Here is a 25,576-nt window from a genome sequence, read left to right as displayed (position 1 = left end):
AATTGTGTCATACTGTACAGTAGACCCCTTGTCCTCATATGAGGACAGTGATTTTTGAGAGAACTACTTATTGCAGGAAGCCCAAATTGTGTTTTCACAGTAATAGGGTCCTTCTGATCCTAAAAAAGAGAATTCAGTTATTATGTTATGAAAACCCAATTGTCCACATATGAGGGCATCACTTCTTGTACAAAAATAAAGTTTAGTTATTATAGTTATTTGTCTTACTTATCCTAAATAGCAAGGAAAAATAAAAATACACACCGGGCAAGCGTAATTTGTCTAAGTATTGTAAAAAATGAGCCTTGTATTTCAACATGATAAACAAGCTGAAGAAATACAGCGTTTGTAGAAAAGGTGAATGTGTTTTTGAGGTTGACCCAGGTGGAGTTTTTGTTTGCGGCGGTGTGGCGCTTGCTTGCTCGGCTCGCGGGGTGGCGCTGTCCTCCACCACACCGCGCGCACCCGCGAGACACAAATGGGATTAAAACATCTTGTCTCATTAGTCAGCGGTCGGGAGACGAGCTTGAGTCTCTGAGTAGCCACAAACTGGCCTTCCGGTGAGGACAGTGAGCCGTGCTGGGACAGGACCAGGACAAGGACCGGGACCTGTCACATGGCTGCAGGAGTCCGGACTGGAGCGTAGAGCTGCAGACCTGCGGGAGAACCGCGCTCTCTGGTGCTTTCAGTCCCGTTAGATGACAGACGCGCTTCACCGGGACCTCAAAGCTTCCGCAGGAATATCGGATCAATTGGGCTTTTTGTTTTGTTTTTGTTTTTGTTTTGTTTTGAACTGAACAATACAAAACGATGGCGGTGTTATTTGCAGTTTGAGAGGAGGTGGAAGTGAAGCCCCCTGGAGCGCTTACTGATGTCCCCCTCAACAATAAAGATATTATAGTAATTCATCGTGGACTGAAAGGCCAAGCAAGGTGTCAGGTAAGTTCACATGATTTATGTCATGTCGGTTTTTTTTACCCGAGATTTCTTTTCCGTTTGTTGTTGTATTTATTGAGATAAGACTGAGGAAGTGTCGCCATCAGCAAAACTTTGTAGGATTAATTTCACAGAGAGACCCGAGGATGACATGATATGGCTTTGTGACATATGTTTACACACAAGGTGGATGCTTTAGATTTATTTTTTTCCAGAAATGATTGGTGACTCCATCCACAATTGCCAGTAGTGGATTAATAGTTGTGAGGATAAAGAAAACAAATGAGTAGCGATCCTCCTAATCAATTATGCCAGACAGCTCAAAGCAGACGCATTGTGCGAGACTATAAGAAAACGATTAAAAGTGGTTGGCCACCGCTAATTTCCTTTTGCGCGCTGCCAAAAATACCCCTTGGAGCAGCTAATAAAATTGAAAAGCCTAAATATTGATTCAGCGCAATCAGTAAATGAATGGCCGAGTAGCCCATTGAGGACGGAGACAAACGCTTCCATGGTTACATCCAGGATCTCCAGTGTGATTACTGCGCTTTGTGTGAGGTTTCTCTCTCGCTCCCACTGAAATAAAACAACAACTGCCACACATGGTGAGCCCGGGGACCCTCTCATAAAGACTCCGCTGACTAATCTATAGGCGTACTCGGGCCATAAGTAATCTTGGCACACTTTGAGTTGCGCACATGTGTTCGCTACTGTTAAATAAACGAGTGGCGCCTGAAGCCTCATTGTGCTGTGAGTATTTCACGCAGATGTCCAGGCTCCGTAATTTAGACCAGTTGACGGGGTGGGTGTTTTTTTTTTTCTTCGTTTTTTTCTTCTTCAGTGCTTAAAGAATTGACTATGTCCTGCTTATCTGAAATTGATTTGACATGATGTCATCTTCGTGCGTCTCCTCCAAATCTCTTTTGTTGCCTCCTCAGTGGTGCCTCGGCAGAGTTAAATCCTTTTTCTCACTGGGGAGGGAGGGTGGGAGCTTCTCCTGTACCCATTCAGCATTTACACCTGCTCTTCCTCAGCCACATCATTTACTGTTAACTGTTTCTGAAACGTGTCCTCGTGGGATTATTGAATCAGCTTGATTCTTCTTTGTTTGCAAAGAATCAATAAAACTTGCCAGAATAGCGAGACTTTAACTATTTGTAGTCCCTGATACCTCAGCCCAAATGATCATGTCACAGCAAATTGGTTTGTGCAGATCTGGATCCTCTGAGGTCCCCACTTGCTCGAAGCTCTGGCCCTTTGTTTGTCTGTGTTTATGTCATCGCCTGGCAGGGGTCAGCCTCCATTCCCCTGTGTGAGGGGCTGAATGTGATTCACTGGGCGGAAACTGTTTTACTGCCTGCCTCTTTTCCCTTCTGTCTCACCCCCCCTAATGGCTGCACAGTACAAAAGGGGGGCAGTGCCATAAACAGAGACTGTTCATTGATGAAAGGTGCTCAAGTCCTGCACAGTGCAGACAGGACGAGATTGATGTTCGGCGGGGATGAGAGGGCTTGCATTCTCCGTGTGTGGTGTTCGAGGGGTGTAGTGCATGAAGGCGCAGCTCGACATACACTTCATCACCTCGCAACAGGCTGTCCCACTAGTCTGATCACAGGGGGGCAAGAGTTGTAACGCTGGTCTCTATCTGCTGAGTGACGGACCTTTGTGAATCTGAAGAGGACCTTTGAATGGTTACTCTACATGTGCAGAGGCCTGATAATCCACAGTAGTTTCATATTACTTACAAATTATGAAACAAATCTCAGCAGATTTCTGGCTTCCCATGCTCTCTTTCTTCACGTGGCTAAAACTCAGAACCAAGAAAAGTAATCATTTATACAGCACCTTTCATCACTCGTGAGCGTGACACGATAGACACACTTACACTTGTCTTTTCCTCAGCAGTGTGCCCTGCATTTACAGTTTTTTATGACGTGGGAAGCGAAAACCAGCAGAGCTACCCACCATACATCTCATATTAGTTATGGTCTGGTTTTCATTTCTACACCTTCAGAAAGCACCGACATTCCCACTTTCTTTCTCAAATGACTGTTTTCTTCATGCAGAAGAGCAATTTATAATGCATTGGGGCAAGGCCTTTCCAGATGCATACCTTACAACCTTGGCACTATGTAGAGGCATGTGTCTGGGATCACTGAATGCTCTATTGAGTTTATGAACCAGTGTAAACAATTCTGAAACACCAAATCAAATTTCAGCCACTACGTTTCTTTTGGAGAAACTGATTATTTGCCACACATTGTCGTATACCATTTTCAGGTTACCAAACCTTCACCGTGTCCTTGCAGATTCTTTGAATGTGTTGAATAATGAAAATGTGTATTGAGACTGAAGAAGGGAGAGAAGCTGCCGGCAATTGAACACATGGACTGAGTTATGCGTTTTTGATCTTTTGTGAACCCAAACCGTTTTCTGTGTTGTACACACTGTGCAAATGATTTCTTTTGATGTCGTGTTAATTTTGTGAGATTCAGAGACAATTATTGAGAAAGCTGCGGTACATTGCTTCAAGGCCATGACTTTCAGTGATTGGAGTGATGATTATTTGCAGTGAACCTCTTTTCAATCTTTTCTGTTCAATAAAATAATTTCTTCAGTGGGCAGACAGACTAATTTTCAGCTCCAGTATGAGACATTTAAGAGGCTGTGAGTGTGCCATTGGCTCAAAGAAAAGAATACAAGGAAAAAGTGCATAATGCTATTAATAGGATGAAAAAACGATTCATTTGTATGTGCTGCCGTTTGAGCTCAACTCATGTTGCATCAACTGGCCTCTAATTAATGAGCAGTATGCTACCTAAGATAGGAAATACGCTAATTTATTCATGTAATGTTTGAAATCTGAACTTGGATCGTTTGAGATGTAATGCCAACAGGGTCTGTAAACTCAGATGAAGCTGTTTTTAGATTAAATGAATCAACAAGTTTAGGTCATGGGTAAATGCTTTTAGAAAGTTCTCTGGGATATTCAGACTTCAATTTAAGAAAATGACTCGTCAGCTCATGCTTGTGTACATCAGGCAGTATCATGTTTTAGTAGTTGTTGCCCTTGGAACAGCGAGACAGGAAAGTAGTGGGCTGTCAGCAATGGCCAAAAATCTTGTGGTCTCCATAGTAGGCCTGACCAACCGCACGCTGTTCCCGGTGAGCGGATTTGATTGCGGCCTCAGCCTTGACCTTGCTGTCAACTCCTGTACTCACACACACAAACGTGCAGGTTTTATGTCAATACATGCACGTCTATTGTTATATATCGTTCTCTAGAGTGACAGCATGAAGCAGGTGTTCATTTCTCTCTGTCAGTAATATTCTTGAACTCCGAACTCCTGTGATGTTAGAAAAGCCCGCTGAGCAAAATCAAAGTATTTCTACCTGCTGTTCTGAGGCTAAGCCATGACCACATCCAGCAAAAATCAGCTCCTCCACTCAAAATAGTAGAACGGGCCTTCAATTTCTGAGATTTTGTCATTAGATTTATGTTCTGTGAAACGTGCTTCTGAAGAAATGGTTGACTAAAGCACTTACATTTTATTTCAACTTGCAAACTGCGTGGAAAAGCAGTGCCGGATGCTCACATAGCAATGCCCTTTGATCAGATGTCCAAACATGGTGGGCGAAAAAAATAGAAGAACATTCATAGAGGCTGTGTCCTCTGCTTCACATTAGTCCGGCTAGACATGATACAAATTAAATTAAGGCTGAACGAGTGTTGAAAGCTTCTATTCTTTTTTCGTTTTTCACTTACAATTGAAGGGAATGTTATCCCTTGGTTTCATAGCCTTATTTGATAAATGAACACATCCCCAGTTGTTCTCAATTGATCCTATTGTTTGTACAAGCAGGCCCCCACATACGTCTATGTGTACTATCATTTCTATATGTCCTTTAGCTTTATTTCCATTATTCATGCATGTTGTTATTTGAGCCTATTTAATCTCATTCCCTCAACAGAGCGCTCGTTGCAGGGTTTATACTTTGCTTTGTGCTAATATAGAAGTTAGCATCACTTTGGTTTCTTAAATTTTTTTTCTTTTTTCTCCATTTTATCTAAAGATATAATTTGGCCAGAAAATAGGCTCTGCAATGAATTAAGTCTTGACAATGCTGAGAAATTCAGACCACAATTCCCTACCTTGTTAAAAATCATTAGAAATAAAAAGTTAGTGTTTGTGGGTGATGATTCGGACTGCACGTGAGTGGATGCACATGCAATAAGCTGGTAATAATTGTTGTTTGGTGTTGATGTGATTTGTGACAAATACAAACATTTAAGTACATGTTGATAATGTGCTTTGACATTATCATTCCAAATGACAGTTCCCTTTCTTTATCAGTCGAGGTTTTTTTAACTGCACAATTTTTGTGAATGAATTGTAATGAATCATACTTATCTTTCATATTTAAAACCATGTCATTTAGATTGTTATGATTCCACAGTGCATGGGAATATAATTTATCACACTTTTTCAGTCTTTCGCAATATGTATATTGTGCAAGTTGATATTGCAATAAAAATAATTTGACAATATATTGTGCATCCCTAATGATCATCTGTCTCTTTGTCGTCAGCCCTGTAAGGAACTGGATGAATTGATCTCAAAGCTACTAACATGTTTTGTGGCACATATGTTGGCATCTTACCAGAAATCCATAAAGAAAATGTCCTAATCTGTTTCTAAATGATAAAACTTATTCAAACAAAATGAGGGATTATGTCTAATATTTGTGTGCACACTCATCCCTCTACCAGCTGCTCTCTTTTTTGTCTTTCTCGGTTTCTCTCCCAGCTCACTCATTGTGATGTTGTTGGTCATTGCAGAGGAATTCCTAAAGTAGCTCTGGCTGGCTGCTTCCATGGTTGAGATGTAGCGACGGGTGTTTACTGTTGTAAAAGGATGAATTCAGCCTTATGTGCCTGCCAATAGGGATAATAGCTTTGTTATTAGAACATCTGAAGCCAACAAGGGCATGTGGCAATACAAAAGAAATAACTGCTCAGATTTTCCTGTCATTATAATTTCATTAGTTTATTTTTATGAAGTGTGGCAGCTCTTGACTTGTCCTGTAATCCCGATACACCTTTATGATCAGCGACACAGAAGCCTTTTCTTTAAATTTTGCAGATTTATTGATAATACTTGTTCCAGCATTTTATTTCGTCGTCAATGCTACCATCTGGCCCTTTCTTTCTTTCAGTGCTGCAAAAGCCAGAGAAAGGAGCTGCTACACCTACTGTACCGTGGATGTGTGTGCTGTGCGTGTCCTTGTTTAGACGTGATAGAGTAGAGCCGAAAGAAAGGAAGGGAGTCTGAATAGGATGGTTTGGATTCTGCTCGAGAGGAGGCCAGCATGCCAAAAAGTGGGAGAAACAAAAGAATAGAGGACTGTGGCAATGTTAGAAATGCATACAAAACACAAGAAGGAGCATGAGTGAACAAAAGCCTGCTTCTTAAAATTGTGTGCTGGTCAGTGAATCGTTAAGTCCTGCTTTTTCTCAGATGAATATACACCCCCAATTTTGGGTTGCCTCTGTTTTGTGAACTCTTTTGAAATGCAATTAGCATTTCATCCAAGCCCCACCAGTTATATGCAATGAAGTAATACTCTTTCTAATTTGGCCCTTTGGTCTGTGAAGCTATGGAGAGCACAACCTTGTTTAATCCCCTGAAAGTGTTTTTCTGTCTGCCTCCATCACTGTGTGTCATACAGGCTAATCAGTCAACCAGTACTCAGACTGGGAAACACTCTAAATTGCTCACGCACTGGTTCCTACTCAATTGGAACCTCTTTCCTTTTTCTCTGTCCCTTCCTACCCACCGTTTCCTAAGAGGAAGAAAAAAAAGTCTTGTTTTTAGTTAGGGATGCGAGATGCTGCTGGCTCAAGTTAAGAGCAGCCGACCACGGCCATGTGGACAATGCCTCAGGAAAACTCTCCCTCTCTCTGTTTCTTTTTTCACAGTAAAATGCACACTTGATTGGCAGTCTCTTGCCCCTCAAGGAGAAATGCCTGGATTCAAAAGTATCGTCTGACAATAGCTGGAGGGCTGACCTCATGCATTTTTGTTCTCAAGAGAGGTATTCATTCAAATGTTTTCTTGGTCCCCCTATGTGGAATGGCATAATTTGGTTGCAAATCAGAAGCCACCATCCTCATTTCACAACCCCCCCCCCCCCCCCTGCTCCTTTTTGTCGGACTAATGGCAAGTTTTTGCCCTTAAAATAAATAGAATTCTGCTTTCTGGCTGACGCTCTCCAAAATAAGCCTGGTGAGTAATGCGACATTCTTGTCAGGTTTAATGATGTATGCTTTAGACCTACTCACTTATTAGGTTGTTTTAATTTCTTCTCCCCAACTTCTGTGTATGGCGAGAACATTCACTGATCTAAAAATACCCGGAGCAGAAACTACATGTGAAGTGCAATTATGGGCTTGTGTGTTGACCGGGAATGGCAGCCACAGCCACGCTGGGTTGAGAACGGACGGTGGGTGGCTTCTGAGGTAGCGGCTGACACACACAGGGCTGGTGGCATCGCTTAGTGCGGAGTGCAAGTCAAACCAGTCCAATAAACAGGGCTGAGGAGGCTCCATGGGTCTGAGCCCAACATAGCGTTAGGTGTAGGCTACTAATACAAATTTCATTTTTACAGTTGTCTTTTGATGGAAAGATAAATATCGCTTTAATATTAGAACACATAGTTACATTTTTAATAAATCTTTGGATTGTATTTCCAGCATTTCATTTAATGTTTTTTAAGTTGCTGTTTTAGCTGCTGTTGGCAACATATTTTGAGCAAATTGTCAATTGAAACAATTAAATCTGCATTTTTGATGTGTGTAATGGCCTTCTCAAAATAAATTGTCTATTTCACCACAGGCCTGATTCATTTTTGAGTGTTTACAACACACAAGGTTTGGCTTAGCAAGCCTCCCTACAATTTATTAAAAAGACTAATGCACATGAAGGCCCTTTATTTCTCTGTGCCTTTCAGTCAACCACACCATCTGTCTCTGTGTCTGTGGTTGTTTACTCATCTGTATATCTCTGTCAGTCTCAGTTGTACTTTCTGTTTGCACGGTTGGATGTGAGTTCGTAGCACAGAGCAGCGCAGACATTCCAGGAACATTGTTATATTAGTTGATGTTAATGACAGAGCAGCTTCTCCTTGTGGCCAGCCAGAGCCGTAAGATTGATGAATTAGATCCCACTGCAGGCCTCCCAGTGTCATACGACAGACGACGATCTGTGTGTGTGTGTGTGTGTGTGTGTCTTGTCTAACTGCCAGTTATAACCGCATACTCTTCATCATGGGCGTCTCAGGACCAGGGAAGCCTCAGGGTAGGGACGCCACATGGGAAAGCCCTTGATTAAAACTCTACAGACTGTTACCCCACACACCCTCAACCAAAAAGGAAGTAAGGGTATTGCTTTACTACTTTTCAAAGCATAAAACTTGCAATACTGAGTATTTCTAGTGAAATAACAAGGGGGAAAGCACAGTCCTTGATTATGGTTACAGAAGGTGGTGTTTTGTCTCGAGAAGCTACTTGTGGTTAAAAGAAAAAGGAATGTATTTGGCTGGATCTGAAAAGACAGAGTTGAGACGTATATGTATTAGAAAATAAAAAAAGTGAATGTAATTCAGTCACTGTTAAACATGTCAGCGTGTTTCATTCATCTTATGATGACATATATGAATAATATGATCACATGACTGTCTGCAGGGAGCACATGGCGTGATCAGTACAATCTTGCAGTGTCACGCTTACTACCACCATCTCACGATGAAGTCTTCGACCTACAGTAAATAATTCATGGTCAAGATTACGACACAGATGCTACCGTCAGGAGAAACCCTATCGGTATCTGCTGTAAGCACTGACCCCAGGAGCAGCCCTGCAACCAGACACCTCTTCACCACCTCTGACAAGGATACCCATTAAGTGTGTGCGTGTGTGCGCACATGTGTGAGTGCGGGAGTGTGTGTGTCAGTGAAGGATCGAGTGTGACAGCTTTTTTTTTTTTTTTTAACCCTGGCATGCTGTGCGCAGGGGGTCTAACAGGTGACAGGGTCAAACCACCACAGGCCAGCACTGATATTGTCACTTTTGAGGTGTCACAGAGCTTTTCGTGTTGGAGACTGCCAAGAGAGTTGTAAGGTGACGAGCTCCAGAAAAAGAACACAAGAGAGTTTGGAAGACAAATAGGGTGAGAGGATTACTGACACAGAGAGTCAGGAAATAAAGATGAGTGAGGGATTGCAAATGAATTCTATTGGAATACTCTCACTCGTCAAAGTATAGTATTTGCTCTGTGCATTTGTGCCTTTGTGCTTGTGTGTTTGGTCAGAGCTCTGCTGCAAAATGTCAAAAATCTTTCAAAATATATTTTTCTGGTTACCATGGACATTCATTTAATTTCTATGGGAAATATATTGTCAATATTGGGATCGTCTAACAATTAAGATTTCAGGAAAAAGTGAAAATTCTATCAAAAGCTTTTCAGAATAATTTCATTTTGACTTGAAATTCTAAATTTTACAGAGTAACTAGACAAATGGTCTTGGTAAGAATGATTATTGTGTTGTCATACATTTGATAATGCATCTGTTGTAGCTCTATGCCCTGCAGTCAGAGGAAAGTGATATTAGTGGTTTGGGATCACATCTTAACTCATCCAAATAGCAGCTTTTAGACTTCATTCATTTGATAGTTCATTAGACTTTATTAAGCATCTTACTTTTGCAAATGTAAATACAAAGTTGCCCTGTTTAAACAAATACAACTTAGTGCCCTAGATTTTTTAAATGAATAAAGTTCAGATATCGGTAAAATTAATTTCTTATTCTCTCAACCTGTGCCAATAATATGTTATTTGTTTTTGGCATTGGTATTTTGAAATGGAGCTGCAAAGTGGGGATGGAGGGGCTACGATGCTGCCAGTTGCCAATGTTTGGACAAAGTGATCCATATGTATTGGGCGCTATTTTGTTCACAGTGAAGTTGCAGTGTTAGATTGCCAAGTCCCTCGGCGTTCAACCCAGTCATCAGCTTTTGGTCCATAGGCCCACTACTAGACGGTGTATTTTCTCTGTACTGTCCTGGGCTGTCACTCAGCTGTCTGAACTTTAAGACTGCATTTTAGATGCATATACTGTGACCGGTCTGGAAAATGCATCCATGTGTGCAAACGTATGCTATATGGGTGACAGCCTTTCTGCACCTCTCTCCATGAACTCTGACTCCCAGTCTTATCAATGTCAGAGGTCTGCGCCAGGCTCGCCATGCTGCCTTTAGCCATGACTGACAAGTCCTTTGGGCCCAGTAACCCCCGAGGTCAAGGTTGGCACAAGCTATGATGCCAGCACAAAAACCGCCCCGCCGCGTTTGAAGCAGACCTGTGCCATCCTCACAGCATCTGCTTTGTATTAGGCATCTGGGTCAGTGGATGAAAAAATACCCTCACTTTTGTTTTGGTGTGTGGTTGCTAGGAGTTTCGAGGGTGGGATGGCTGCTATCGTCGATCAAAAAGATGGTTAAAGTGATGTCAGGCAATCATTTGGAAGACTGGAAATGCAAGGCTAAAAGAACCATTTAAAGACTACTTGTGGGATGTCTGAATTTTTCTTCCAAAAAAACCCAAAAAACTGAAGCCAACATTAAAGCAGAATTGTTATCACTTCCTGAGTGCATCTCAGTGTCTATAGAAGTCAGATACTGTATCATCCGACATCCAATGTAAGGATTGAACAGCCTCTGGGACACTTGTGGAAAAATGGCCATCTCGACCAGGCTGCAATTCCTCATTGATTCAAGGTTTTTAAAAGACATAAATCAAAATGTATCTGCTGTATGTGATGCATGCAGTACAGCTGTATTGCTTTCATTTTGAACATAACAGCTTTTTCGTTTATCCAGTTAATGTAATGTATTATCAGATAAAACATGCAAAGAACTACAAGGACATGATGCAGAGCAAGAACTGTAGCTTAATGATTCAACCTACTGCTTTTTAATGAAAGTAATATCCATTTTGAATGGAAGTGAAAAGTCGCGGCTCGTCCCTTCACAATAGCTCTAATATTTTATGTGGCACACCACACATAAATTTCATCTTGCGCTGCAGCACGAAGGTACCTGCTTTGCGTATGCTGGCTGACTTTTTGTGCAGTTTCCATGTTCTTCCTGTGTTTTTTTGTCTGGGAACTTGAGCTTCCTCCTGTAACACAAAGCCCAAGATCAGGGCTGGTCAGGGCTGCAGCCCAAGTGGCTGTAATCTCCAATGGGACGTTCATGTTAACATGGGTGGGCGATCTTTAAGCGTACATGGCAGTTACTAACCACAGTCATATGAGCTGTTTTTTTGTGGCCACATTGCAGAGACTGCAGACTTGAATTTTTTTTTTCGGCTCTCACCAAAGTTTTAACTAATAAATGGAATAGAAGAGTTGGTCTGAGCTGTGGCTGCTGTTGTGTTATTCTGCGTTTTCATGGAAACATTAACGGGAAGACTAGGATTACATTCAATAGGTTATTCCAGTATACCACAATAGAGATTATTTTCATTAAAAAAAAAATGCCTGTGGCTTGTTAGGCACAGTGCCATAGTAAGAATAGACCTCTGGCGCTTTCACCCATCCAGTGTAACTCAGTTAGGCAGTTGAGCAGATCCACTTGAGCAGGTGTTTATATCCAGTGAAACTACACAGACCCGGTATCCGTCTGAGTAGATTATTAGGTTAGTTTTGGTAAAGTGATGCAAGAGAGAGGCTTCATAGTTTTTCACTCAAGCATTCAGTCAGTCATTCACGAGGTTCCCAGCCCCAGGAGAGGGAGCAGGAAAAATAACAGGATTTATTCAAAAAGGGCCCCTCTTTGTCCTGCAACACGCTCACCTCTGTTCCCCCTTAGCCGCACCCTTTGCGTCCCCACCCTGCCAGTTGACAGCGCTAAATCCTTTTTTGATGGATTTCCCGGCAATCTGTCATCCGCTGGCATTTTCATAACATTCACCCACACATGCCCCTGACACCAGGCATGTCAAACAAACTCTTGCGCCTCATTGCAGTGATGTCCTTATCGTATCCATCTCATCTGCTTCAAATGATTCTGATAGCATCTTCAAATATTATACTGTCAAACCTGACAAATTAATGAATGGTCTGGGAATGTCTCTAATTGTTGTAACAGTAATGGAACAAAAATAGGATATTTTGAATGTCTAACTTTCCATAATGATTTCTAACCATGAGAAAAAAAAAGTACCCAAACAGCATGACTTCATTCACCATGGCTGCTGATGTTCTGTTTCAACCTTGTAATTAAGAGCAAATATTTTCTAAAATACCTTACATGTTCTCGCTGTTGGAAAGGCTGTGTGCTGCAGCTTATGAATGGGATGGGTAAAAAGCACAGGAGAAGGAAAAGATGGGATGGTGTGGCTGCTATGTCGCTTCAGGCTGGCTCCACCTCACTTCTCATGCTGTGTTGTTTTGTTGTGTTAACCATGACAACTGTCTCGGCGGCTCCATCCCGCTTTAGGATTATTCTGGGTGAGAAAGCTAAGCAGGGGATGACAGTAGAGAGAGGAGAGGAGAGGAGAGGAGACAGGAGGAAACTTGATGAGAGGAGACAAAAAAGTTGCATGGCTGAAGGGTTGCAAAAGTGAAGGCAAAATGAGAAGTGAGAAATACTTTTGGTAGCAGGAGACCTGGAAGGATCGCTTCTAAAGAAGAGTGTCCAGCGAAAGTGCAAGGGATGGCTGGACATTAAAGTGAAGCAGAAGAAATGCTTTAGACGTGATGACAGCATGGGGACAACATGGAATAATGTTATGAATCATTTAGACCACATTGACCACCAGAAGGCTGCACACTAAAATCTGGCCAGTCTTTACTGCCTGTACATCATATGAGGTTTGATACGCAGTGGCTTCATGGATCAGGTTTCTGTTTTGTGGAAAGGACATGTTGTGTAATTTATAAAGTCAGCAACAGCATGCCCGCCATAAATGAACTATAGTTTTATTATTTCATTGATCATGATAAGATATTGTTAAACTTTCCAATTACAATATTTGTAAATGAGTTTGTAATTTCTTGTTTGTAAAAGTTCTTGAATTATGACATGAATTATGAATCGTTTATTGGGAGAACATCTTTAATGTAGTACATCTCGACTGAATATGTGTGACAAAAGCTACTTGTATTGTTGAACCATTCCACAATAATGTAGCAATGGCTTCTTCTTTCATTAAGTGTGTACATCACATCCGTCTTTCCTGCATATTTTTTGGGAATCTTCCGTTCACGTGTCTTCTCTTTCTACAGGAATGCTCGCTGTCCTCCTGCTAGCTGGGTTGATTCTGGCTGTGTCCTTGCCTGGCACCACGTCAGAGTCAGCCACGCTGCGGTTCCTGGGCCAGACTGACTTCGTTGTCAATGAGAGGAGCACTGCTGTGGTCCGTCTGGTCATCGAGAGAGTGGGAGACCCGGTCAATGTGACGGCTCTCGTTCTGGTAAGACAGGGGACAGCTTCATTACTTATTAAGTCTTAATTACTCTTACTGGCCATGCTGATAATCGTGGTTTTCTGATAAATACTTTTTTATATATAATTGTATCAGGAGGTTGGTGCATTGGCCAAAATAAACTATGTACGCCTGATCATGTGTGGAGAGGAAAAGTATTAACAGTTCAGTGAATATATATATTTTTAATCCACATCCATAATTTACATTAAGGTTCATTATATTGACTCATAGTAGTTTTGTTGCTTTGCTTGTAATTTCACAAGTCATTATCTAGTTATTTTCTACAGTTATTTTGAACTTGGCTCTAAGCACTGTTCATACTGAACACCTCCGACGTAGATCCACAAACACTCGAAGCTGCCCTGCTGAATGTGCTGCTCATGCCAAAACGAAGCCAACTGGCACAGTGAAGCCTCGGCAGTGTTTGTTCAACTTCAATACTGTGGAAAGTGCTTGATGATTTCAGGATGGATGTGTAATTCCATTCATTCATATTTTGACAGACAAATGAATATTTCACATTTTACTGGTCTTGTCATTATTATCATCAATTCTGTTTGTACTGTGGGAATTATAGAATGCAGAGCAGAAATGGGCATCTTTGGTGAGGGCTGCTATAATTTAACCTTCAGTACTCGAGGTACTTGAGGACGAAATTACGACTGAGTGATAATGATAAAGTCAATGATAAAGTCTAAACACATGTCTTTATTTTTCAAAAAATTGCATACATTTTATTATTATTTTTTAAATATATATATTATTTGTTTTGTTTGTTTTTGTTTTTTACCTTGGAACAAAGGGATTTCAGTTTATACCCTGTTCAAATGTTCTTGACATGAGTAGTCATCCCACCACCATCTGTTAAACCAATGATACAGAAATGGTTGGAAATGACCTGGCAGGCCACAAACTGTTAGGACTATGAGGACAAGTTAGTTGCCAAAGACCTTTGTGTGTCTGTAGTAAATTCATTGGAAATGATTTTGGCACCAGGTCCTCTACCCGGGGGTCAGTGTCAGCTGCTCACACTTGGTGTCTGGAAAGGTCAACTGGTTCCATATACCAAAGGCATTGTCCATGTTTTCCATGTTCCCTGATATCTTGATCACATTTCTTGTTATATGAACTATTATACCTGTTCTGGGCCACGAGTTCATAAAATGTTGTGTACTATTTTAGACTTCCCTTGAGGAACTAAGTTTCATAGATTGTAACACAGCAACTCAAGGTGAAGTTGACAGTGCCACAGAATAAGGACAGTCTGAGGAACATATCTGCTCTGTGATGGCAGAAAGTGCTGCAAATTTACAGAAACACTGTGTCTATGGCTTCCTGTTTGCTCAGAGGTTTGACTGAATTATGTGCCATCCTTTTGTTACTTTATGTGGTTTTCAGTTCATACTTCATACTTTTTTTTTCAATTTATAAATATAAACAAATGGAAAACAAACAAATAGTAAAAATCTTAATTTCTTTAAGTCATATTGCTTTGTTTCTCTTAGCTCGAGGGAGTCGACACAGGAGACTTTGAAGCTGTTACTGCTGCTGCCTTTCTGCTGTCCACTGAATCCAGTAAGACCATCTTTATCGCCGTGAAAGACGATGACTTGCCCGAAGCTGATGAGACATTTACCTTTAATCTCACACTGCAGGTAATTGCTTGGTGTTTTGTCTTTATGTTCCTGTGTGTGTGTTGTCATGCTTTGCTGTCTGTTATATGTTGCATTTATGTATGTTTTGTTTTTTTCTGTTCTAATTCTGCCAATGACCATCTTAAACCCTCAACCCAGCTCCTAAGCAATGGAGAGTGGGGGCGACACAGTAAACCCTTGGTGGCTCTGAGCTGCATTGTCTTTGATGTGTGTAATTTTCTTGGTGGGGCCAAATATTGTGAGGTTTCCCACCATCTTTGACAGCCACAACCTCATCACATAATAGGTTAAAGTGATTAGCTCATACAATTGACCTCAGGGGTTGAAGGCTTGCTCTATTTGAACGAATAAACTGATTCACGCCCAAATAGAATAACCACTTTATTGTTTGATCGTATTTGGTAACTTGTTATTTTCTTGTAAACTATAGGAAAATGCCATCAGAAAGATTATCACAACAGAAAAATGCAATTGTGTGTATTTTTGTGTGTAGTATTTCCAAAGTAGAGACTGCGTTCACCACATGAGAGGAGCCTGAAACCTGAATAGGACTAGTACGCCATATTTAGTGTACTTTTTGCAATAACACATCATGGCATTGTAGGACAGCATTATACAATAAAGAGTCAGCATTCCTTGACAGGGGCTAAAGCATAATTTTAATGTGTGACTTTAGTGGGTTCTAAGCCAGTTTTGTATCCTTATACTGTTTTCAAAGTGTTGAAATACAAGATAACAGCTTTAGGTAAAAACATAAATGTACGTATATGTCAGTGAGTGTCCTGTAAATGCCTTAAACACTTTTCTGCATTATTAGACTTTGCAGACACTAACATAATTATATCATTGGAAGTAGATTTTTATTTAGTCAAAGTTGTTGTTACTTGTATTATATTAATTTTACTATTTATTTTCCCAAGTGTTTTGTAGAACCTCCATAGAGCTTTTAAAGTTTTAAAATGATTTATTTTTTATTGTTTGCATAGTAAATCCTTTTCAAAGGAATAGTTATCACAGTCTTACACCTAGAGACTATCTCCATGGTTCCCTGTAGCATTTAGCTGTCAGGTTTGATTGATGAGCCGGGGGTGCTGGTCCTGTTCTCTGCCCATCTTATCCTTCACTTAAAAGGCCTACGAGAAAAGCCATTGTGAATCACTGAGTGTCAGCTGTGTACACTTACAAAACGGCAACAACTGCGAACAGAGAGAGTGACTTTCTTCTCGTCGTTTTCAATTTGACGCCGCATTTTTGTGACATCTGGTTAAAATCCAGTAGCCCGAGCCCATATTTAGCCTGCTGCCAGAGTGAAAGACCAGATGAGGCCCACTTAGCCCTTCTGTTTACACTACAGCTGAGACAAAGCTTTGACCAAATACTTGCCTATCGACTTACTGAAGGACTGTCTGGAGGATGAATGAGCTCTATAAAGGGTGTCATGCATCAAGCACAAGGGAGGAATAAAGGGGTGGATCCGGCTGCATTTATCATTTCTGACAGATATGCGACATTTGTTTTGAACACTTGCAGATGAGAACAGGTGCAACCTGCCAGCACTGTACAGGAGGAGGACACAGAGGAAGATCATGACATTAAAGTCAGGGCTTTAGGATTCATTGTAAATAATTGTGCCTTTGACAAAGTTGCTACGCACCCAAGTGGATATGTTAACGTGTGTGTGAGCAACTTCCTGGCTCATTCACCTGGTTGGCTTTGTGGAAGATTTCAGGCTCTGTGTCTGAGTTGACCTGCTACTAGTGCTCATCATCAGAAAAGACGTTTTGTCATTGCAAGTAAAAGGACCAACTGAACAATTGCTTTGTCTTTTTTTTCTTCCTGCAGGAACCTTCATAAGTACAGACATGCACATATTGTAGTCTCCCTGAGGATTTTCAGTCTCAGTTCAGTTCAGACTGCATTTGGCTGAGAATAATGGAAAACATTTTATCAAAGGCTCCAGGAAGAAAGTTGTTTTTCTGTTTACCATACTGTGTTGAGACCCATATGGTTTATCCTCTTTCCAGGATGCCTGCACGTACTCTAATTAGCACATGTCTCAGTGTTTGCATGTTGCAAAGGGATTTTTGACATTTTGGTGGAAACCTGTGCATTTGAGGGCCTGAGCTCAGAGAGGATGGATGTCAGCTCAGTTTGTCTGTGAAATGCTTGTGAAAACATTACATAGCTCACTAATGGAAACTTTGGACACTTACGCTAAATTACCGCTCTTTTTTCAAAGACTCAGAACAACAAGACCATAGTGCAAACGTTTGGTTGAGATGATGTATACTTTTGCTTTGTGTTAAAAACTCAGTGAAAGCACTGTGAAGTGACTGTAGTTGTAAGCTTGTTAGTTTTAACTTTATCAGGTCTTTAGTGCTGAATTACAGAGCACAAAGCAAGTCCTGGGAAGGTCTCCTGCTGAGAGCTAACCTGGCAAACTCAACCAGGCTGAAACTAGTACTTCCTATCTTTGTGAATCCCACCAGGGCCGCTCAGTAGGAGTACGGGAATGAGTGGCAGACCACAGGATAAGGCAGCCGCTCTGGCATTTCACATGAGTACAAGCGTTGGGATTAACTGTTGGGGGTGGTCAAGGAGTGTGAATGGAAATACTGTATACCTGACCTGGTTTCACCTAACGATTTCACTTCTCTTCACATTGCAGAGTTCCTCTAATGGCGTTACATTGGGAACGCCAAACAAGGCAACCATCACCATCTTGTCTAATGACAATGCCTTTGGAATAATTGCCTTCAATTCAGTAAGAAACTCACACGTATTTTGTCTTTGCTTGTCTGTTGATTAAGCTTTTCTCTTAAGACAATCAAAGCTGTTTGAACTCTTAACCCCCTTAAGTCAGGGGTTTTAAACACATGGCAAAACTATGGATTGGTTGTGAGGGGGATTTTTCTGTAAACATGCTGAAGAAATAAATCTTGGTCCACAAGATGAAGCATCCTTTGGTGAGTGTTAATCTGAAGGGAAACAATGGCAGAGAAGATGTAACATATTTCAAGAGGTTTGCCAAATAAAGCACAATAAATCTCCAATTTCATTATGCTCTTCATATAAATCCAGTTAAAATTTTGCACCTGTCATTTCCCCAGTGTTTTTCACTGCTGTCCTAAATTTGCATCCGTATCTGTGTATAAAGATCCACTTTGTAGCTGAACATACAGTGTTCGCATGAGTTAGATTTCATGATATGATGCACTGGAATTTTGCTTGTCACTCGCAGTGATTTGATGCAGTTGATAAAATTGATTGACTTTCTGTGCTGATACAAATGATCATTTAGGTTTTGATTTATATTTGGGAGTTTCTGAGTAATTCTACCATATGATTCTGTGCTGCGGCTCATGGTTCAGCTCATTGGTTAAATTACAATCACTTGAGTTTCTTCAGATGGGCAGCATTAATTACAATATAATGGCAAGTCAAAGAATTTGAGGTCAAATGTATATGCCAGTAATAGCATTCATGAACACAAAATGTGGTGTGTAGGTCATTTGAAATTTATTAGAAGATCATAAAATGAGTGTAGCTTACTGATCAACATACTATATTTTTCTGTTTGGTCTGTCTTTCTCTCAGACTGATGAGGTTGTCGTAGATGAACCCAGAGGAAGGAACCACTATGTGCCTTTCACCCTAATTAGAGAAAAAGGAACATATGGGAGCGTGACGGTGAACTTTGAGGTGAGAAGACATAAAACCTGCATGTCTCAGTCGCTGTGCTTGTGGTATTCAAAAAGGACTAAGAGATGTTTATGCTTCAGACAAAGTGGGCTAATTTAGTTTTTTTTTGTGGTTTCTTTTAGGTCTATCCCATAATTTAACTGTTATGAATATTTTGCATGTAAACATGGATTAACTAATAATCCAGACACATCAGATGGGTTTGTAAACAATAAAACATGCTCTGAGTCTTGCTGTTTTCAGATCTCTGAAGGTCCCAACTCGGCGATTGAGGATCTCAGTCCAGACAAAGGCAACATCACAATTCCTGTGGGACAAGCAATAGCTCACTTCAACATCCTTATTAGAGATGACCAGGTACTGAACAGACTCCGTCTGTGCAATTTAAATCACCAAGATTTACTTCCATGTCTTTCAATCATGTACTTTAAAGTTACTTTACGAGAATCCACATGTAAAAAATGAAAAATGTAGGACCCAGTTTTAGTTGTTGGTGCACAGCAAAATGACTAACAATCACTTTCACAACACTTAAGACTATTCTGGAGACTTCAATACACTTTCTTTGAGAAAATCTGTCTTTTTTCTGGGCTGAATCGGTCAAATGTTGATATTTTCGCTTGAGCTGCCAATTTTAACATTACACAAAAGGATAACCTTAGTCACCTTGTTTGGACAGTTCATTGGGTGAACATGCAAACTTTAACCCTGTAACAACAAATCAAAACATACAACGGCCTTTTTATATGTCACTTCTTCACTTTTGAACTGTAATTGGGTGCATTTTTCTTTCTCTGTGCACCAGATCCCTGAGGATGATGAAGTGTTTTCTGTGAGGCTAACAGGTGTAGCAGGTGGAGCGCTCCTCAAGCCCAATGCTAGTAGCGTCCAGCTGAGAATCCGGCGCAATGACAGCCCGTTGCGATTCTCTCACTCTATCATGGCGGTACCAGAGTCTGCAGCAGTCATTGCCCTCAACGTGACCCGAGGTCGACTGACTGAGGACGGGCCACTCATTGGCTCGTTTGAAACTGAGGTTCTTTTATCCCACGTCTGCTTTGAAGCACATTTTAACAGTTCCAAAGGAATTCATATTTAGGTGTAAATGGACTGTTTGTCTGCTGTCTTTAGGTGTCTGTGGACTACATGGTAGTGAGTGGTGAAGGACATGGCAGTGCCACGCCAGCTGTAGACTTCCAAGACCTGCAACCAGTCAGAACAGTTACATTTCCTCCATCCGTCTACAAAACTAGCCTGCTTTTTAACATCAGCGATGACGACGTGCCAGAAATTGCAGAATCCTTTCATGTGGTCCTGCTGGAGGAGACCATCAGAGGGGACGCCGTTCTCGTATCACCCAATGCTGTGCTGGTGACCATCGAGCCCAATGATAAGCCTCATGGTGTCCTGTCTATCAGCAGCAGCACAGTTATCCAGCCAATAAGCATCAATGAGGATGTGACACAGAGGTGAGTCATGCATATTTCAAGTAAAAGCATCTAATATGTGTGAGGCATGCTTGGTGCCTATTTAAAGGATATGCAATTGTAAAATGACTTTCACTTCTTCAGATTTGAAGGCATGATCATTGTAAGAAATGGAGGCAGCTATGGTGCCGTGTCGGCCAACTGGTCCATCAGTAGAAACTCCAGCGATCGGTCCCCGGTCTCAGATGACTTGAGTCCCGAGGTGGGAACCGTAAGATTCGCCGCCGGTCAGGTGACTGCTGTGATTCCAATAAACATCGTGGATGATGATCAAACTGAAGAGGCAGAGGCCTTCATTCTTAGACTGCTGCCCAATACTGTGACTGGAAATGCCGAGGTTGATGAACCCATGGAGGTGAGTGTTGAAGCTTCTGTTCTGGGTTGAAATAGGAACGGGCTGCACTTGATATGGCGCACATCCTATACGTTGTTGCATGTGTTCAACATGTGTGTGTGTATGAGACCTGCTGTAAGGTACAGTGGCAAACTTGGCACATTCTGCAAGAGTCAACGCCTGCAACTCTGCTCCGTGGGTGTTCCCTTAATGTGGCTGAATCCAAACAAAGCGGAAACAGCAGGCACACTCTGTGTGTGGTGTCTGTTTTTTTTTTTCTTCCTTTTTTAAGCGTGGGTGAAGTGGTGACAGATTTTTATAGCTTCCATCTTTGTCCAAGCCTCTTGGCTATGTGTGAAAGCAGTGGGCAGATCTAAGCCTTGTTTATGTTCAAGGCATAAGATGTCACATGCAAACACGCACCAGAGCACACTCTCCAAGTCGTGAGACTTTAAGGGTCTGTGTGCCATGTGCACAGAACAAGTTGGCTCAGCAGAAATCCCATCACAAATAAACAAACAACAAACAACAGTAGGTTAACGGGTGGGAGCTGTGATTAAAGCAGATAATATATCATGCTGATATACACATGACACAAAGCTGTAAATCAGCTATTGTTAGCATGCTGGGCAACACATCAGACACGTGTAGGCTCCATGAAATGAATAAGGGCCACTTAAATGCTCATGGAAACTACTCTAGCAGTCTTAACAGAGTTAATTAAAGAGGATGCATCTCTAAAGTTAGCCCAGAGCTCTGCTTTACTACTTTTCATCACACTCATTTCTTTCTTCTCTCTGTTCTTCACCTCATTCTTTTTTTGTTTTTGTTTTGTCCATGGTACACTTTCAGTGACACAAAATATACACAAGACATTACACATATCCAACTAAGCCTTCAATATTGATGATGGTAAATCTGGCCTTGAGTGTGATTATAACCTCTCAGGAATTTCACATTTGGGCTTCTTCCCCACGGGCTGCTGCACTAATTTCTGAAACCCCTCCACAATTTTCCCAGATGGTGTTCTACATCCAGGACAGCGATGATGTCTACGGCCTCTTCCGCTTTGACCCAGCTAAAGAGCAGAGCATCCAGAGTAAACCAGAGGGTCGTTTCCTGTCGCTAAACTTTCTGCGAGATGGTGGCACACTGGGTGACGTGCAGATGTCTCTCACAGCCCTCTACATTCCTGCAGGCCCAATAGACCCGGCACTGGCCCGTGACCAGGTTCTGAATGTTAGCAGGTCTGTTAATGTGGTGTTTTCCCGGGAGCGGGAGGTCCACGTCGTACTGCCCATCAGGAATGATGCCTTTCTGCAGAATGGAGCTCATTTCCTAATACAGGTAATGTGGCCTGTAACATTCTTTATTTTTCAATATACTACTTTTTGAAGGCATAATTTAACTACATTTTCCTTTTGGTTGTTTTTGGACTTCAAGCTGAATCAATGCTGTCCAAAGTTTAAGTGGCTCATTTGAATGTGTGAATGGTTTGACACTGGCTTTCGAATCTGGCATGTTGCTGTGGGACTTCTTTGACAGTCCAGACTAACATCACAAAGCCCTCAAAGCGAGCTCTTTTGATTTCTGGGGAACCACAGTCACATAACAAACTTGAATGTAGCACATACAGATAATTAAAGACAACTTTTAAAGACAGAGAAATGACCACTGTTGATGAATCAGTATTATAGTATTGTGATTCATTCTATAGGTTTTCTCCTAATTAACGACTTTCTTTGATTATATGATTTAATTTTCTGTTTTTTTTAATCCAGTTGAACATGTTGGCACTTCTGGATGTCCACCCCTTAATTCCTTCAAACAGCCCGAGGTTTGGGGGACCTTTGAATCTGACATTGACTGTAACCCCTGACATTGCTAATGGGGAAATTGGTTTCACAAGTAACAACACAGTGGTTGTTTATGAACCAGAGGACAGCAACACCAGCACAGTGAGTTATGGTCCTTGTTTGTCTGTATAAACTTCACTATTGCACCGGCAGCCATCATTTGTGTTAATTAACATTAATGGAACATTAACTGAAGTTTCTTCTCTCTCACAGCCGAAACTTATGTACTGTACATTTCTAACCACTGCTCTGGCAGTGACATTGCTCTTTTCTAACTCACTATAAGTGACCAAAAAACTTGATTCTCATGTCTTTTGGTGCAGGTGAGCCTCTCTCTACGACGTGATGGGACCGACGGTCAAGCTGTAGTGTTTTGGAGTCTTCAGCCAACTGGAGACAATCATGAAAATGTAACCTCTGATGATTTGGAGCCTACAAGTGGCTCTGTTGTCTTTCTCTCGGGGCAAAGCGATGCCTATATTAACCTCACGATAATGGCAGACGATATACCTGAAGTCAACGAAACCTTATTGCTCACTCTGGACAGGTAGGGAGACAAATGTTATGGTATAAGTCTTAAAACATTATCAACATTACAAGTGTTAATTTTCTTGATTATAAATACATAAAGAGCCCTTCTGTCCTACAAGTTACAATGTGTAATTCGTCTTTGGTGTTGTGTGTACTGATTTTGAGCCTGTGGCTCTGAGAAGGCCGTGTGATCCGCTCCCACCCCATCTGTCCTCAAGTTGTCTTGAGATGCATATAATGTTTAGGAAGGGGGGTTCATCTGCTTGTCCATATTCTTATGAGAACGGTGGGTTTTCCCTCCTTCCCTTTGCCCCCCTGCAGGGTGGAGACTGCACGCTTTATAGTGTACTTTGGGTAAGTAGAGAGTAGAGTGAACCTGGCTCTTTTGTGTGGCGTGAATCAGGCCTTTGTTTTTTCAGAGAAGGGCCTACTTCAGAATTTCTGGGGTCTTTGGTCAATGCGGGGATGAGGGGGACTGGGACAGGGCGGGGGATTCTGTGGTGGTGTGAAAGTAGGGAATCCAAAAGAGAGTCATTGTCAGGGGTGGAGAGAGAATCTTCTTTATGTCTTTTTGCTCTGATTCAGCCAGCCTTGATTGTGTGCCCTTTTTAAGATGTCAGTGTTTGTAAGCATGTGGCTCCTTGGCTGTGACAGCTTGTTTGGAGTGTTTCACTCTGTCATCTCTTTGTGATACTTATTGTGTTACGCCTGCGTGGCTTCAGTTTTCTCAGAGTACACACACATACATCCGCTCTCCTTGGCTCGAGAAAGCTGCGAACAAGCAGTTGAATGACATTGTTATTAAAAGTGGTTTACACAGCAGGAAGTTAGCATATGGAGCCCACAATTAATTAAAAATACACAATACAAGGAATGCATTAAGAACTTGAACAAAAATTGTGCTTGTTTACATGCTGCTTGTTTTTGTCTACTTGTTTGAATTACTACTTATGTTGCAGATATTTGTAACAATTATCCAAATTAAAAGTCCAAGAAAGTATCAATGCCTTTTGCAACATTGTCCCACTGGCATTAGGCTACTTTACAGGCTTACATAAAAATAATTGCTCATCCAATTGAAAATGGTGTCATGATGATTTCTCAGCTAAATACAATGCCAGTGGGTCGTCTGCTCTTATGGTTTTGTTGCAGTTACCAACTAGTGTGATCTAATGCTCTATATGTGCTTGTACATTTCTGTGTGTGTCAGGAGCAATGTTGAGAATCAGATCCTGAAAGCCGGCTTCACCAGCAGAGAAGTCGTCATCATGGAGAACGACGACCCTGGAGGAGTCTTTGAGTTTTCCCCATCATCCCGAGGTCCATGGGTTATTAATGTAAGTTATATTTTAAAACGACAACCAAAAAGCTCCAAGGATTTTGCCATATGTATTGTCATTATTGAACTTCTGTATTTGACCTGCTTTTTATCCTCCAGGTGTTTCTAGAAGGTTTCTATGTTCAATACAGTTAATAAATTCCACTTATACTATTTTCATAATAATAAGCTAGTCATCATGCTTAATTTGTTTTGGATGAAATTTGTCAACATTTGGAACATTTTTAGATTTTTAGGTTTTATTGTTTTTGTCAGTTTTTAAGATCCCACTCTGATTTATTGCTGAAAAGCGAGATTTATTATAGTTCCAATCTGCCCAAGGGCTTATTTTTAGATCCAAATATTGCTCATTTTGACCTGACATATGTGGATGTGTTGCTGCAGTTGGTGATGTTTTTACTAGTGGAAATTTTGAAGAAAATTAATTAAAAAGAGCTCTCCCTCTGGTCTCATGACATTTGTACTTTTTAAACTTAGGAGGGTGAGGCTGTGGAACTGCATGTGGTCAGAGCCCAGGGACAACTTCTCAAACAGCTGGTGCGATATGCCGTCATGCCTTCAGGCAACAATGAATTCTACGGTGCTACGGGCATCCTGGAGTTCAAACCGGGGGAGAGAGAAGTGGTCGTGGCACTGGTGGCGAGGCCCGACGGGGTGCCTGAGGTAATAGCATGGTTACTATTGAAAATTATTGTGGAAATATTATTCATTTGCAAATTGACCATTTACTGTGACAACCATCATACAGGAATAAATGTTTTGGAAGAGTTTTGGAAGCCGCAGCTTAAAAAGGACACCAGAATCTAAAAGAAAACATACTGTGTGTGTGTGTGTGTGTGTGTGTGTGTGTGTGTGTGTGTGTGTGTGTGTGTGTGTGTGTGTGTGTGTGTGTGTGTGCGTGTGTGTGCACCAGTTTCCTTCAGCAGTCCAAAAACATTTAACTGCGTGTCCAGTTGTCTATCTCTCTGTTTTCTCTGTGATCAGCTGGCAATCTGTCCAACATGTCCCCTTTGTTCAATGTTTTTGTTGGATTAAATTGAAGGGGAATAGTCAGAGGCAGGACAAAGAAGGCAGGAGAATTATTTACTGCATGTAATATTAGTTAAAATGTTTGCTTGCTTTAGTAAATTTCGGGTTTTCTTCCACCTCTTCTATTTCTTCCAAGTCATCAATCAACAAATAAAT

At 41.3% G+C, this 25,576-nt stretch overlaps 1 protein-coding gene across 1 annotated transcript in view; it reads left to right on the top strand.

Moving 5' to 3' along the window:
* Positions 1 to 13,286: 13,286 nt before the first annotated feature.
* The window catches only part of adgrv1 (adhesion G protein-coupled receptor V1), a gene marked incomplete at its 5' end in the record, with an annotated part of 98,736 nt that continues 86,446 nt past the window's right edge, over positions 13,287 to 25,576 (top strand). The window contains 14 exons of the mRNA XM_080500134.1: positions 13,287 to 13,472; positions 14,993 to 15,142; positions 17,811 to 17,906; positions 18,740 to 18,844; positions 19,088 to 19,201; positions 19,650 to 19,880; positions 19,976 to 20,313; positions 20,416 to 20,686; positions 21,686 to 22,012; positions 22,447 to 22,623; positions 22,845 to 23,068; positions 23,374 to 23,406; positions 24,263 to 24,389; positions 24,869 to 25,054. Of these exons, the coding sequence (XP_080356260.1) occupies positions 13,287 to 13,472; positions 14,993 to 15,142; positions 17,811 to 17,906; positions 18,740 to 18,844; positions 19,088 to 19,201; positions 19,650 to 19,880; positions 19,976 to 20,313; positions 20,416 to 20,686; positions 21,686 to 22,012; positions 22,447 to 22,623; positions 22,845 to 23,068; positions 23,374 to 23,406; positions 24,263 to 24,389; positions 24,869 to 25,054 (2,565 nt within the window). The remainder of the gene's footprint in view (positions 13,473 to 14,992; positions 15,143 to 17,810; positions 17,907 to 18,739; positions 18,845 to 19,087; positions 19,202 to 19,649; positions 19,881 to 19,975; positions 20,314 to 20,415; positions 20,687 to 21,685; positions 22,013 to 22,446; positions 22,624 to 22,844; positions 23,069 to 23,373; positions 23,407 to 24,262; positions 24,390 to 24,868; positions 25,055 to 25,576) is intronic.

This window comes from Blennius ocellaris, assembly GCF_963422515.1.
Source record: "Blennius ocellaris genome assembly, chromosome: 7".
Lineage (NCBI taxonomy): Eukaryota > Metazoa > Chordata > Actinopteri > Blenniiformes > Blenniidae > Blennius > Blennius ocellaris.
The sequence above is the reverse complement of the archived record's forward strand: the minus strand, read 5'-3'. Positions and strand labels throughout refer to the sequence as shown.